At 38.4% G+C, this 15,722-nt stretch overlaps 1 protein-coding gene across 4 annotated transcripts in view; it reads right to left on the reverse strand.

Annotated features, from left to right (window-relative positions):
• Nucleotides 1–15,722, reverse strand: part of ARL6IP6 (ARF like GTPase 6 interacting protein 6) — a gene marked incomplete at its 5' end in the record, with an annotated part of 37,140 nt that overhangs the window by 20,672 nt on the left and 746 nt on the right. For all 4 annotated transcript variants that reach the window (XM_081242094.1, XM_081242091.1, XM_081242092.1 and 1 more), the window contains 2 exons: nt 1,535–1,667; nt 14,498–14,551. In XM_081242094.1, coding sequence (XP_081098220.1) covers nt 1,535–1,667; nt 14,498–14,551 — 187 coding nt within the window. The remainder of the gene's footprint in view (nt 1–1,534; nt 1,668–14,497; nt 14,552–15,722) is intronic.

The following is a 15,722-nucleotide window of genomic DNA, read 5'->3' on the forward strand; positions in this document are numbered from 1 at the left end:
ACACAGGACAAATGAGAAGAGTGAAAGCTTGTAGTACGGGACTTCAAGGAGTGAAGTACCCTAGCCAAGATCTTAAATAGAACAAAAACACTGTGGGTGCTAAGACAGAGTATTCCAATAACACCTCAAAAGGCAAGAATGACTAGACTTGGCGAAGGGCTATAAATACAGTGAAAAAGGGTTTCAAGCCTTGGTAAGTGAGTGGATACTTATGTCTTTAAGACAAATTGAAGCTTTAACAATTCTAAGTGCCAGGTGCTTTCTGAATCCAGGTTGCAAAATCTACTTAATACCTGGAAATGTACGACTAGAATTCAGGGGAGAAGTGAGATGTAAATAAGTAAAAGAAAAAAAATAAAATTAAGGTTTTTTGTGACTTATGAAAGTAGTCTCAGTATGTCATCTATATTAGACTCATACCCCCTATTAAAGTAACTAATTGATGTCAGTGAGCAGCAATAGAATATAAATTTGAACTGAGAGCAAAATTAACTTAGCAAAATTAACTTTCCAACTGAATGGTACCCATGTAAACTATGGGGATGGTGCTGCACCGTTAGGTATAGTCAATTTAGATTATTAATTAATCATTATCCACTCAAAATACACATAAAAAATGTATTGGCAAGTATGTGATTTATGTTACATTTACAGATAGGGATTTATTAAGATGTTTAAAATACACTTATGCATTTCATCAGGTGAAGTGATTAAACTTATTTACAGAGTCCCTCAAATAGATTTTATTTTATCTCCACAAGTTGTCCATGGGGTGGGCTGGAACTGGTAGTAACAACAACAGTAACAACTATAATACTCTTGATAACATACATATCATTAACAGAATTTATTTTCTACTCTTCATTCTCTCCCCCCACTCCTTCCACCCTTAGTTTGTAGAATAAACTAGAGGTCTTAGATGCTTTTATTTGGCAATTTATAAAACTTGAGTCTTCCCAATATAAATAAGCTAGATTAGAATGCTGATTACTGAATTTTCTGAAACTCTTTGAAACAGAAAATACAGACCAAAGAAATATGATGTTTCACTATGAAACGCATCTAATCTGGTCTAGACATTTAAACTGGGTGCCATAAATGCTTGCTAATTATTACACAAAGTTTAAATCTGAGGAAAATTTCAATCCAATTATTAAGCTGTTACAAGTCTGACTATCTATGCATGAATCTTGTAAAACTTTCATACTGCTAACATTAATTCAGCCTTCACATACTGTTTCAAATGAAATTCCATCCCAAAAGGACAAATAGCCATCAAAGTCTCTTACTTATTAGATTATTCCTTGAATTAATTTTTTTAGACTACCACTGAATTATCTACATAGAGTTTAAAATATTCTTCTCCACATCTAAAGGCTGAGCCAAGCTGAAAACTTTGAGTCATTTGTATTTTATAGATTAAAGACTGGGGCCTCAACATATTATCTCACAAGCAAGCAGCCTCTTGCTTCTATTTTAGTAGGTTTCAGCAGAATGGGTTGGGAAAAAAAAAAGAAGAAACAGGAATACTTACTTGAACCTGGCAGGTGAAAGAGGAGTAGGAGGAAACATTCCTGGTTCAAAAGAATCAAAATAAGTCACTGTCCAAGAAAAGCTGCAGCAGGAGAATCCGGCAGTTAGGGATATTATAAGTAGAGTCCAGAATCCTTAATGAGACAAGAAAGGGGAAAACTTGAATTATTAACACCAAAGCAATTTAAATTAACCCAGTAGATCATGTTCAGAAGATCACACGTATTTATGATCTTCTAAATTATATGTAAGTGATAAAAGAGATATGAGCGTAGTAGAAGCTCTCCCATGTGGAAGTGTAAAATATTAAAGCACAACTAGAAGTCATATCATTGAATATTTTAATTCAATTATAATTTGCTATGTGGAAAAGAGTACAAATTCAACTTAAAAATGTAACTTTTAGCTTCAGTTTTATAAAATTCAACTGTGGAAAAAATGGCAAAACACTTCACTGTTAAAATGTCTTGACCTTTTTCATTTAACTTTGTGATCACAGCTTGCTGCCTTTTATTACTTAGTACTAAGCGATCCCTTTCCATACCATGCACTATTGACATATGAATCAATTTTAGAGTGTCTACTCTTTACAGCTTTCCTATAAACATTACAAACCAATTCTGATTATTTAACCTTGCTCAGTATATAAACAAGAGTTAATGTCCAATTTATAAATGAGTTGGGATCCTAGATTTTATTTTCAGTCACACTGGAGCTGCATTTTGTAAGGGATATCAAGTCAAAAGCACAGTACTACAGGAGCTGCGAGAGAAAAGGGTTAAGAAATGGAAGAATGTGGGGAATAAACAAAGTGACAATAGAGGGAACAATTTAATTGGAAGGATTTTAGATACACATTCAAACTGCCTCAAGACAGTTTACTAAGACACTACTAGTGGTAAGTATGTGTGTCCCAGGCCTCAGTAGTACAGAGAAAGGAAGGTTGAGAAGACTACAGTAGAGAATGGCTTATGAATTACCAGATTTCCTGGCTGCACAAAATGCACAACCAAAGATAGCTTTATTCTAGCAAGAAGCAGGAAAGAAATATGTGCATTGGACCGTCTGTAAACCATTTGAAGCTCAGTAACAGGCTGAGCTGCTAAAAGATACACTCAGAGGAATGAAGTATTAGAAAACAAAGCCAAACAAAAAACTATAGCAAAGTATTTTTGAAAAATGAACCTAATTTTTTTCTCCTGATAGCCCCCTTCCCTTACCCCCATTTTTTTTTTTTTTTTTTTTTTGAGGTACGCGGGCCTCTCACTGTTGTGGCCTCTCCCGCTGCGGAGCAAGGGCTCCGGACGCGCAGGCTCAATGGCCATGGCTCACGGGCCCAGCCACTCCGCGGCATGTGGGATCTTACCAGACCGAGCCACGAACCTATGTCCCCTGCATCGGCAGGCAGACTCTCAACCACTGCGCCACCAGGGAAGCCCCCCTTACCCCCTTTTAAAAAGATAATGGACTTTGTGTTCACTGCCTCAGAAGAAGGATGTGGCAAAGAAAGGAGAAACAGCCCAGTACCTCTTTGGTTTTTATGTTGCAAAATAATTAAGGGAACTAGTAGGATAGATAGAAGCAGGAGGAAGGTAGATAAAGACAAAAGGTCCTGAATAGATAGCAAGGATAATCAATTGACTGGGGTGTAGAAAAAACATTTGTGTAGAACAAGGAGAGAAAGTGAGGGTTTTATCTACAGGTGAGAAAGATTCCCCCAGTTTTAAGAGTGTTATGTGTGTGTTTGCACTCGTGTGTGTATATGGGGAGTTGGTAGTGCCGCTGGGGCTTCCTGGTGGAGCCATCAAGCCACACAACACCAGAGAGGAATTGGAGTGGTGTACACTATCCTGGCAGATGGACCCAGAGCCAAGCTTGCAGATGCCTCTAAGATGGGGCATAGAAACAGCAGATGGTCATGTGCCTGGAAGGTGCTACACCTGAAAGGCCATCTTGACCAGAATGCAAAATGTTTCAGCAGTAACTCATTTGAGCAAATGTCTTGAGGACTAGATTGCACTCCTATCCCAATATCCTTGCACAGATTCTAGAACCTGGCGCAACCTGTGACTGAGTAGAGAGAACCTTAGTAAAGACTGAGGTGCAACCTTCCTGCCAACCCAGAGACTATGTTTGGGGACTGCTGTGGAATAATGGAAACTTCTCAGTATCTAAAAAAGTGAGAAAGACACAAAATAACCCAAAATAACAAAATGTGAGGTTTCCTAAAGCCCATCAAGCTTTTTCACATAGGTGTTTTAATAGAACACCTGCCAAATTTAGTACAAAAATATTCTTGAGTTTTCAGAAATGACTACTATTCCATGATCTAAATGCTTGCCTTACTTTGGACATTTTAGTTATTTTATATTCATTTTGAATTAATCAACAGTTATATCCCTAATAAAACTCAGGTCACAAGGACAGAGCTAAAAAAGTACATTGCAATATTGTGGTCTAGAAGTGCTTATGCTTCTGAAATTACTCAACTCATGTATGAACAAGCAGAAAAGCCACAGAAGTTGGCAATTTGCAACTAAATTCTTAACAAGGCCCTACCTTCAGAATCCTGAAGCTAAAAATTTGATAACTTATGTTCTGTAAACCCATTTTACCAAGAGTTAACATAATTTTTAAAAGGTACCTAAGGGCTTCCCTGGTGGCGCAGTGGTTGAGAGTCCGCCTGCCGATGCAGGGGACACGGGTTCGTGTCCCGGTCCGGGAAGATCCCACATGCCGCGGAGCGGCTGGGCCCGTGAGCCATGGCCGCTGAGCCTGCGCGTCCGGAGCCTGTGCTCCGCAACGGGAGAGGCCACAACAGTGAGAGGCCCGCGTACCGCCAAAAAAAAAAAAAAAAAAAAAAAAAAAGGTACCTAAAAATGAAGCTAGTCTCCCTTCCCCAATTTACCAACTCCATTCCTGAAAGCAATCATTTAAGAGTTTATTGTTCATCTTTTGTAAATTTATAGGTAATGTAGATAGTCATGTACAAGAATGGGGCCAGTTATATACAAGAAATGTATATTATGTATGTATTTTCTCAGTTTATTTTCCGCAAATGAGATTCTCAGCAGAAAAATTGTCCTGAACTTTTTCACACAATTTTGGAGACCTTTCATATCACTACACATAGCCACAATTCCACTGCATATTTTTTAATTAATTAATTAATTAATTTTGGCTGTGTTGGGTCTTTGTTGCTGTGTGCAGCTTTTCTCTAGTTGAGGCGAGCAGGGGCTGCTCTTCATTGCAGTGCACGGGCTTCTCATTGCAGTGGCTTCTCTTTGTTGTGGACCAGGGGATCTAGGCACGCGGGCTTCAGTAGTTGTGGCACGGGGGCTCAGTAGTTGTGGCTCATGGGCTCTAGAGTGCAGGCTCAGTAGTTGTGGCGCATGGGCTTCATTGCTCCGCAGCATGTGGGATTTTCCCAGACTAGGGCTCAAACCTGTGTCCCCTGCACTGACAGGTGGATTCTTAACCACTGTGCCACCAGGGAAGTCCCCACTGAATATTTTTATTATTCCACTTCTTCACTATTAAAAACAATACTGCAAGTAACATTCTTGTACTTTAACTATAGTTACACAAGGATATCTGTAACAAATTTCTGAAGGAAGAACTGCTGTGTCAAAGATATAGGTCTTTTAAATAAATACACACATCCTTCTTCTCTACGGTTCAATTTTCATCAGTTGATGATATGATGGGAATTTATCTCTTCCATCCTCTTGGACTCAATATTTTCACCTAAAGCAAACATAAGGGTAGGTGGGAGGGACTTCCCTGGTGGCACAGCGGTTAAGAATCCGCCTGCCAATGCAGGGACACAGGTTCGAGCCCTGGTGCAGGAAGATCCCACATGCTGCGGAGCAACTAAGCCTGTGTGCCACAACTATTGAGCCTGTGCTCTACAGCCCACGAGCCACAACTACTGAAGCCCACGCACCTAAAACCCACACTCCGCAACAAGAGAAGCCACCGCAATGAGAAGCCCACGCACCACAAAGAAGAGTAGTCCCCGCTCGCTGCAACTAGAGAAAGCCCACGTGCAACAAGGAAGACCCAATGCAGCCAAAAATAAATAAATTTATGTTTTTAAAAAAGGGTACGTGGGAAACTCCTATTCTAATCCCTTTACTGGAGTTGTATATTCACTTATCTAATTGGGGAGATCATTTTTCAAAATATATGATTTTTGTTTCAAAGTATAGTTACTTTTCTAAAAATATGGTAGCAACTTTATGTATTTCTATAAAAGCTTCTAGCAAAGAAAGATTATGATATGTTCTAAATATTTTAATGTTATTTAGCAGTTTCAGGCTTACAGGGATGAGATGACTTTTAGAAGTTTTATGAAGTCAGAGATGTGGAAGGTGGTCAGCACATGTTACATGTAAGCAGAAAAAAACAGAAAAACAAAACCCTCCCATATTCCCATACTGGGAAAGGTTTCTTATTAAAATAATGTTAAACAATCAATTACACATTCTTCATAAGATGTATTCCTGCCATAAATAAACAATGGGACAAAATGTGACAGCACATTGCTAATTTCAAGGACTGTTTTACAGTTTGACATTTGAAATGTTTAAACAAAGTAGTATACTATGAAATACAATGCAGTAATAAAAAAGAATGAGGTAGATCTATATATACTGATACAGAATGAACTCAAGATACTTTAATAAAGCTACAGCATATGCATGATTCCAACTGTTTTTTTCTATAACACCGACAAAACCACATATTTTAAATTATCATATATATTCATATTTCTATATACCATATATAAAAAAAGACCTGAAAATATACACAAGTATATTGTATACTTGCATATTGTGTACAAGTAGATTAGTGGTAACCTTTGCTTTAATTGTCGGAATTTTTTTTGTAGTGAGACTATAACTTACATAACTAACTTATGAAATTAAAAATGAAAATTAAATAGGTCATTTTATGAGTTGTAAAAGCTATAACCAGCTGGCTACTAATAAAAGTTCTGACATACTCATGCATAAAACTAATTAACAATTTTTTTTTTTTTTTTTTTTTTTTTTTTTTTTTTTTTTTTTTTTCTGTATGCGGGCCTCTCACTGCTGTGGCCTCTCCCGTTGCGGAGCACAGGCTCCGGACGCGCAGGCCCAACGGCCATGGCTCACGGGCCCAACCGCTCCGCGGCATGTGGGATCTTCCCAGACCGGGGCACGAACCCGTGTCCCCTGCATCGGCAGGCGGACTCTCAACCACTGCGCCACCAGGGAAGCCCCTAATTAACAATTTTTAAAATTTTTATCTAAGCAAATTTTTGCAACTTTGTCAGGAAGCTAGACGGCCTTGGATCTTCAAACTTATTATTTCCAAGTACAGGAGCAGAGGAAGGGGTCTTCCTCCCCTACAAGTGCCACCTGAACACAGTTGGCGTACAGCAGCTACACTGATAAAGGTCCCCACCCAACTGCCTGTCCACCTGCCACTCAGCCTGTAGCAATTCCACTCCCCTTCCTACTAAATAGGGTAAAGAGTAGAAGGGGACATTCTGACTGGACCTGGTGAAACTTGAAAACTAAGTAACATCTGTAGTTTCCAACCATGTTAAATCATCATATTCACATGGGAAACTAAAGAAAACTTTTTTATTACGGACAATTTCAAACATACACAAAAGTAGAAAGAAGAATACAATGAAACCCCATATACCCATCACTTACCTTGGAACAATTAACTCATGGCAAATCTTGTTAAACCTGTATTTTCCCCTGAAGCTTGTAATCTTCAGTATACTAGGAAAAATAATTATCACTATCATCTTGTTCCAACATACATTTTCCCTTATTTTTTTTAAATAAATTGATTTTAAAGAAGACAATTGTAACTAGTCATTTATTAAATGTCAAATCAGTCATGCAGAATAGACATCAAATACTATTCAAAAAAGGGCAAGAAAACTGGGGTTTCAACTCATCAGGAAATTCTTCACGACTAAGCATGGTTTAAGAAAAAGTATAGACTCTGCATCAGACTCTGGGGCCAGAATTCCAACTTTGACATTTACTCCCTCCATGAATTTGGGTAAGTACTTTAACTTCTCCAAGCCTCCTTTTGCCTACCTGTAGAATGGGAATGATGTTGAAAGGTAAGTAGAAAGGATTAAATGAGGTTATGTATGTAAAGTATCTGGGAGAATACCTGGTTCATGGCATATGTTCAACAAAGAGTAGCTGTTATTGGTATAAAGGAAGAATAACTTCAGCTGGCCTTTGAAGGATGGTAGGGGTGGGGGAGGGAAGGTAGGCACAGCGTGACCAAGGCCTGGAGGCGGAAATATCTATGTTGGGTTTTGCAGTAAATAGTCCAGTGAGTCTGGCAAAGAGGGTGAGAGTGGGAGGCATGATCAGCAAAGTGGGCACATTTAAGAGGGTGCAGCCTTGAATGCATGGCTAAGGAGGCTAGCATTTATTCTTTTTTTTTTAATCAATCAATTAATTAATTTGGCTGTGTTGGGTCTTCGTTGCTGCACGCGGCCTTTCTCTAGTTGCGCCGACCGGGGGCTACTCTTCATTGCGGTGCGCGGGCTTCTCCTATTGCAGAGCACGGGCTCTAGGCATGCGGGCTTCAGTGGTTGCAGCGCATGGGCTCAGCAGTTGTGGCTCGCGGGCTCTAGAGCACAGGCTCAGTAGTTGTGGCACACAGGCTTAGTTGCTCCGCGGCATGTGGGATCTTCCTGGACCAGGGCTCGAACCCGTCCCCTGCACTGGCAGGCAGATTCTTAACCACTGCGCCACCAGGGAAGTCCCCTAGCATTTATTCTTGTTGGCTAAGACGACAAGGAACGTGAAGCAGTCCTAGACACAACCTAGGTTAGAACTGAGTGCAGACAAGCCCAGAAAGAGCTACAGTCCTCACTGCTCTAAAGAGCTGTGTTCTGCACCAGGTGCTTCTCACACTACTCTATGCCTCAGCTGAGGTGAATGATGTGGCCTTGGACTGGAGAGCAGCCTGTCCAGTAAGTTGTGACATGAGCTGTGCTAATCCAGATTCTTCTTTTCGGAACAAGAACAAGACAGTAGCTGCTAGAGCTGAGCAGAAAGGTCCTGAGGCAGACCTGAGGCTGCGGTGTCTGCTTGGGACCACAGGTACCCTGAGGCTAGGAGGATGCCGGGTGATAAGAGAGCGAGGAACCTGACATGGATGGATGGTTGGTCAAAACACACAAAGGACCTGACAAAGGTAGATCCTAGCAAGAGCAGTCCTCGCACCCATGGCCTCTGCAGCGTCCTCCAGCGTCGTGCCCATCCCGGGACCTTCTCCTGGCCACTGGCCACCTGCAGCAAGCCTCGTCGGGGCATGCTGCGTAGAGACATGTCCTCTGACGTGCAGCGCAAGGTGCTGGAGAAGATGTTCCAGAAGCAGAAGTACATCAACAAGCCCGAATGCAAGAAGCTGGCGGCCAAGCTGGGCTTGAAAGACTCACAGGTGAGGGCAGTCTCCCCAAAGGCCCTCCCCCCATGCATCGTACAAATGGGAAGGTTCTCTGAAACCGCTTAGGTCCCACTGTACAAATGGGGTAAGGTCTAGAGAGGGATTAAGTGCACGAGCCAGTTTCGTGGAGGCTTCTCGCGATCTATTTTCCCTTATTTTTAATCATTTAATGAACAATTTACAAAAGAATAAAAAGCCTGAAAAAAACTGTTAGAAATTTTAATAAGATATAGTAAACCCAGATTTTTATTCTGAGTTTCCCTGATTTAAAAACAAACAAACACACTATAAATGGACATTTCTTCTAAGTGCAAATAACCGCTTACTAACTGCATGCATGTATCTGGAACATAACCATCTTGTAAATACTCATTTTAGACTTCAGATACATCTCTGGTTATGGCTTATTATTAGTTTTGCTTTTTCTTTATGCGCTTGCATCATCAAAACACAATGCTTGAAGGAATTTTTAAAATCTTTCATGTCTTATAAGACATGGAAGACAACCATCTTTGCTCCATAATTTGTAAAACATTTTCACTTTTAGATTTATAAACAATTTGAATACTCAATCCAATTAATTTTTTTCCATTCCTTTCCAGTCACCTGCCATTAGCATTTCTCCACTTACAAACGGTATCAAATAAATTAGCATGCACAGATTCATAAAAGATGAAGACTGTTATACATTCTTTTAGCAAAAGGGGATGGTTCGTGTCTTTGCCTGAAGTCCTTTCTGTTGAATGACTAACTGGATGAGAATACTATAGTTTTCTGAAAGAATCAGATAGTAAAATATCTTCAGCTTCACTTGCCATCAGGTTTCTTTCACAACTACTCAACTCTGCTGTTGTAGCATGAAAGCAGCCATAGTCAATATATAAAACAAGAGGCAAGGCTATGCTACGATAAAACTTAATGTACAAAAACAGCAGATCAGATTTGGCCCAGGGGCCACAGTTTGCTGACCACTGCTCTGGAGGATTCCATCATGTTATTCTTTTTAGCATAGTTGAGAATAATTGATGAGTAATATTAAATGATTCCTAAAATAATGAAATAGCAAAATGTTTCCAGATACAGGAAAATAAGGTCATTAAAATCTTATAATGTATCTTAGGTTTATAAAAGGGGCCAATACACCAATATGGTAATTTCAAGATCAAATATGCTTTATTCTGTAGAAAAAAATATAACTCAGTTTTCTCTTTATTCTCTGGAAGGTCCCCTAAGGAAGAGTAAATGACATGAAATAGCAATTCTTACAAATAGAACTGCTCAAGAAAATTTAAAAATGAAGACTGGGTCCAATGGACCCTGATGGCATACTGAGCATGCAGCCAATTAAGTGACTTTAACTTTGATTCAGGAGATAAGGATAGGGTCTGAAATTTTATAAATGCAAAAAAAGAAAATCTTCAGGGGTTTTTTTGTTTGTTGTTGTTGATACGCCTGGGGGATGGGAACTACTAGACCAGTGGTTCTTGTAAACGAGCAGCATCAGCATAACCTAGAAACTTAATAGGAATGCAAATTTCTGGGCTCTACCCCATACCTACTGAATCAGAAACTCTGGACCCGGTGAAGCCCAGTAAAATGAGTTTTAACTAGTTTTCCACGTGATCCTGATGCTAGCTAAAGTCTGGCTTTGTTAGCCTCAGAAACATCCCTCCTGATCACCAAAGTTGGGCCAGGCAGTATCACACTAACAATAACAAACCAATTTCTTGAGATTTAGAGGTCTTAATGTCTGGTTTGCATTACTGCTTTTACGTGTTAAGAGGAGATTTGCAGTGATTTCATGACTAATAATTTAGCTGCACACTGATAATTCTTGCTAATAACCTGTACTGCTTCTGCCTTGCTACCATGCCGAAACTATCTCATGGTTTAGAAGGGAATATTTTATACTGATGGATGCAGGATAGTTGGGAATACCAGGGGAAACAACACGTTTTTGGCATACTGTAAAAGTTCAGCAGTGTTGTTAATTGTTGAACGTGTTTTTCACACTTCCATAAACTTGTGCTTTCTTTTTAAACAAAGTTTTCTCATTGGGAGTTACAGTCATTCATTATAAACAACAGAGATTTAAAAAAAAAAAAAACTAACTATAATTCCAAAACCCATTTTGGTTGTATCCTTCTAGTCTTTTGGGGCTTTTGTTTTTCTCTTCTTTTTTGCCTTGGTTCTTTTACTGATATGAGTAAGCAATATATACAATTTTACAAAGACTGTGCTGCAGAATAGGATAACATATTTGTAAATTTTTAAATTAAATATTAGAGTTACTCCACCCAGCTGCAGATAGCACTGTATCATTTCCTTAATAGACTGTGGGCTCAAATTACAAGGTTCGTACATTCCCTGAAAAGCTCAAGTTCATGGTTTCAATCATCTTTCACTGCAAGGAAGAAACTGAGTGAGTTGCTCCCAACTTGTGCCTTTCTAAGAGAATGGGTCATTTCGCAACAAACCCTTTTCTCTTGGAAATTTTTACCATATTTCTAATGTTCTGTATCATGAAATTAGGATGGTAAAGTCTCACTTATCACTCTGCAGAAGAAAAGTAATAAATCATCAACTCTTTAAATGAGCTGGCTTCATCTCTGATTGAACTCAGTATGTATCAGTCATCTCTTCTCTGTAAATGTGTAGAAGCCTGGAAACATCTCAGGCATAAAACAGGCAGTAAACGGGCAGCTAAAAAATGAGAATAGCCCTTGACACTGCAAGATGCTAGGAATCTGCTCCTAGCCACAAAAGGGACTTAAAGGTAACTATTAACCAGTAGGTGTCAAGAAATGACAGGCACCAAAGATCAAATTTAAAACCATTTTAGACATTGAAGAAACTCCGTCAAATCTGATTACAATTTCTGTATGACGCTATTTACAATGTTTATAAAAGTACTAGGCCTACATTTAACTTGATAACAATATTCTTAGATTAAGTACTTTCTGTTAAAGGCAATTCCTTCTATTTTTCTTATGTACTTATTTCAAGTTTGCCTCAAATAAAAGGTCATTTTATCATACTTTATATTGACTAGGAAAAAAAGCAAAAATTGGAAATAGGACCATGTGAAATGTGATAAAATTTGGGAAAATGTGACAGATACAAAAGCCAATGTGCAAAAAAGAAACAACTCAGTGTCGTATATGATTAGTGCAATCCATTTGGCCGGAAAATAACTTCAAGGAGGAATGAGTGGAATGTGATTTTAACTAAATAATCCGAAGTTTTATTTTATTAATCTCCCTGAAAAACAGGCTTACAGTAATGGATGGTTTGCAGGATAATTATAAAAGGAAAGCGCTAAGAACTCTGCAGTGTGACCCTCATGCCACCCAGGGAAGATTTGGGGAGATGAGTTCCAAAATCAGCTGATAGTATTAATCACACCTCCCTGGCTGGACTACCTTACTAGTGAAGATGAACACTGTGACAGCCTAATCCTGTTAGCCATTAGGATCAGTTAACTCCCCAAAGGCACTTATACAATGCTCATCACGAACCGTTTTTTAAAAACTATAAACAGGGCTTCCCATGAATATTTCTTTCAGAGAAACAAGGATGACAAGAGAATAGCAGTGTCTCAGCTCCTTAAGTTTCTTAACAGGCATTTAGGCTTATATATTGTTTCCTGTTAGCCTGTTAGTCCTTAGTCAACTCTCAAGAACTTTTAACTACTTTTGAATACATTTTTAAAAACTGCGATTCTGGCCCTGCAAAAGTATTTCTCAAACTGTGGTTTATCAGAACTTGTAAAAAAAATGAGGATTCTTACGTCCTACCCTGGGGCTGAAACAAAGTCTATAGATGTTTTTTAAGAGAAAGTCTGGTGATTCTGACACATACCAAAATGAGAATCACCGCTATAATCTGCTTTTACTGAGCTATGCCAACCTTGGACTAGGATTAAACTGCAATAAAAAATATTTGTAGTGTACAAAATTTTTATCAGTCTGTCTAGAAAGAAAACTGTTTCATGGAGAGTAGTTACTGGGCTCACATTATTTGTTTCTAAAAACCAACCCACTTTCAAATGAGAATTGAGGCAGTATGCATTAAAATTTAAACATTAGTCACTGAAATGTAAAGATAACAACATGTATAGACAGTACTAATTATGATCAAAAAAAGGTAATACACAATCAACATTACATTTAGCTGTGAGGTTCCTAGTAAACAAGACAAAATAAATACAATGAAATACAACAGTAAAAAAAAAACAGTGTCATCTGATAAAAGGCTGCATTCTGATTTTTCTGAATGGATGATTTCAACAACAATGTTTATTACAGATTCTGGATTCATGTGAAAACTTTTACATCAATTGTAAAAACGTAAGGATACAATTTTATAGGCATTTCCTCAGCTGTAATTTGGTAATCTTGCCAACTATTAAATAGCAAGTTAGAATTCATGTCTAGTTCTTAAGATTCAGTTTCTATTGCAACAAGAGTTGACAGATCAATAAATGCTAGGAAAAGCCTTAAAATCTTGGTTGTTTTTTAGAGATGAAACAGTTGTACAACACACACTGACAAAATGGACTAAAAAGTACGTGTTTTCTCATGCAAGAAGTTGAGACAAGCATAGACAAGTTTTCATGGGACAAGCAAACTAAGTTGTTTGTAATTTGAAGATAAAGGTTCCCCTTCTGCAAAATCAGGTGAACTGTACCTTGTATCACCATGAGGACCTTAGCCTTGAGGAGGCAGTTTAAATAGGTTAGCTAAGATTGGAGGAGGGAGCAACATGCGGCCTAGGATTGCAACCATTTCCCACCCCCCCCAACCCCAATTCAGAGTGGTCAGCCAAAGAAATTACAGCAAACAGGAGCAAAATATGCCAGACAGGTCAAGTTCCGAAGTCTTTATAATCATTTTGGCGCAGAGAGAAATAAAGATAAATAACAACTGAATTTTTCACTACAAACCTGTAAACTGCAGCATTCTACAGACATACTACAGAAACTCAGGCTGACTCTTTCCTAGTCATGATTAACCTGTGTAAGTATGCCCAATGATTTTCATATTTCTTGAAAAACCAAGTTGCTTATAAGGGGATCTGAACTTAAACTTCTCATGAGGTCTGCTTAAGATGTTATCTTTGTTAAGTTTGTGAGGTAAGGTTTTTTTGTTTGTTTTAATTCCTGGGAAGAAGTGTAGAGAGACTTTTCCAAAGGGTAACTAAGAAACGTTAAGTATTCTCTAGGTCTTTGTTACATACAGTTGTATTCAAAATGTATTCCTAGTATGTCTGGTATACATACATATACACACTGAGATACCCCCATACACATGTAAAAAGAAAATCTAACAAAAGTTACCACACACAAATGCAAATGAAAAACAGTAAAACAAAATTGCACAGGGAATATATTAAGTATTTAACCAAAATTCTGTATAGTTTAAGCATAATCTAGAAAAACAAAAGTGAGCTCAAAAATCAAATCAAGTGACAATAAAGTCCATACCTAACAGTCCAGTGTGTGCATCATCTTCGTTCTTCAAATTTTCAGCATGTAACTCTGTAAGTACAAAAAGGGCTTGGGTAAAAAAGACGATTTTATAATTTGAAGAGTAACTCAAAGGCCAGAAAGGCATTGTGGAGTTGTGGAAAGCGCTCTGGAGCCCGAAACAACTGGGTTCAAATTCTGATTCCATTTACTAGCTAAGTGACCTTCAGTAAGCAAATAAGATGTCTTTATGAGTCAACTGCCATGTATATAAAATGGGAATTTTTATTCCCTAGACATTTTATGTAATGCGAATTACTAGGTTTTGAGTTCAGCTCCTTTCTCCACCCTCCAAAATAAGCACAGCTCAATGTGTTCTGCGATGTACTTCAACTTACCAGGTTTTGTGACTTTATGAACAAAGGCAATCTCAGAGCAAAAGAATTAAACTACCTACAAGACAAAACTCTGAGTTGCTTTGAAAAAATGGGGGAGGGAAGTGATAGAAGAATGAAACATTGGCACCCGAATATTTAACATTGACAATTTACACCCAATATCATTGTATGAAGAGGTAAAGCTCTCACGTTAACTTGCCAATCTGTCTTGTGCATGAAAATCAAGCATGGTAAAGTGTTAGATGCCATGTACAGCCCACTAGGGGCTTGGAAGCAATGAGGAAAAATAAAAACTGGAATTAAATAGATTTAACTCTACTTAGTGAAGTAAAATACTCGAGTGGCAATGTGTTGGGTGCTTTTCATACAACAAACTAAGGTATTTTTTTCTTGTTTAAATTTTTCTTTTTTCAATAACTTAACCAAAGTCACACACCACTGAGAACTGAAATTTAAACTGAGGTCTGACTCTTTCCACTGCAACGTAAGATATCCAACCACATAATACATCTGTATAAGCTTTGGAAAACCTTTCAAGGCACATCTCTTTCTATTCCACCTGACCAATATTTCAACTTAAGACGCGGAAAATAACACCATTAATCAGATAAAGAACCTACTATCTTGCTCCTGCAACAGAACTTCACCACTACACTAGGTTGCAAACCTAATTCAAACCCCAAGAGTGTCTATTTTACCTATGCAAGTATAAATTTGGGTTGTGGGATGGAAATCCTTGTCCTTCAGCAATTCAACGTGTACAGAGGAATCGGTGGATTGTACATCTTTAACCATTTGTGGATTAAACTCTTTGAACGTGTATAGCCTAATAATTACACTTTGCA

The sequence above is a fragment of the Mesoplodon bidens genome (genome assembly GCF_964165515.1).
Source record: "Mesoplodon bidens genome assembly, chromosome: 8".
NCBI classification, from domain to species: Eukaryota; Metazoa; Chordata; class Mammalia; order Artiodactyla; family Ziphiidae; genus Mesoplodon; species Mesoplodon bidens.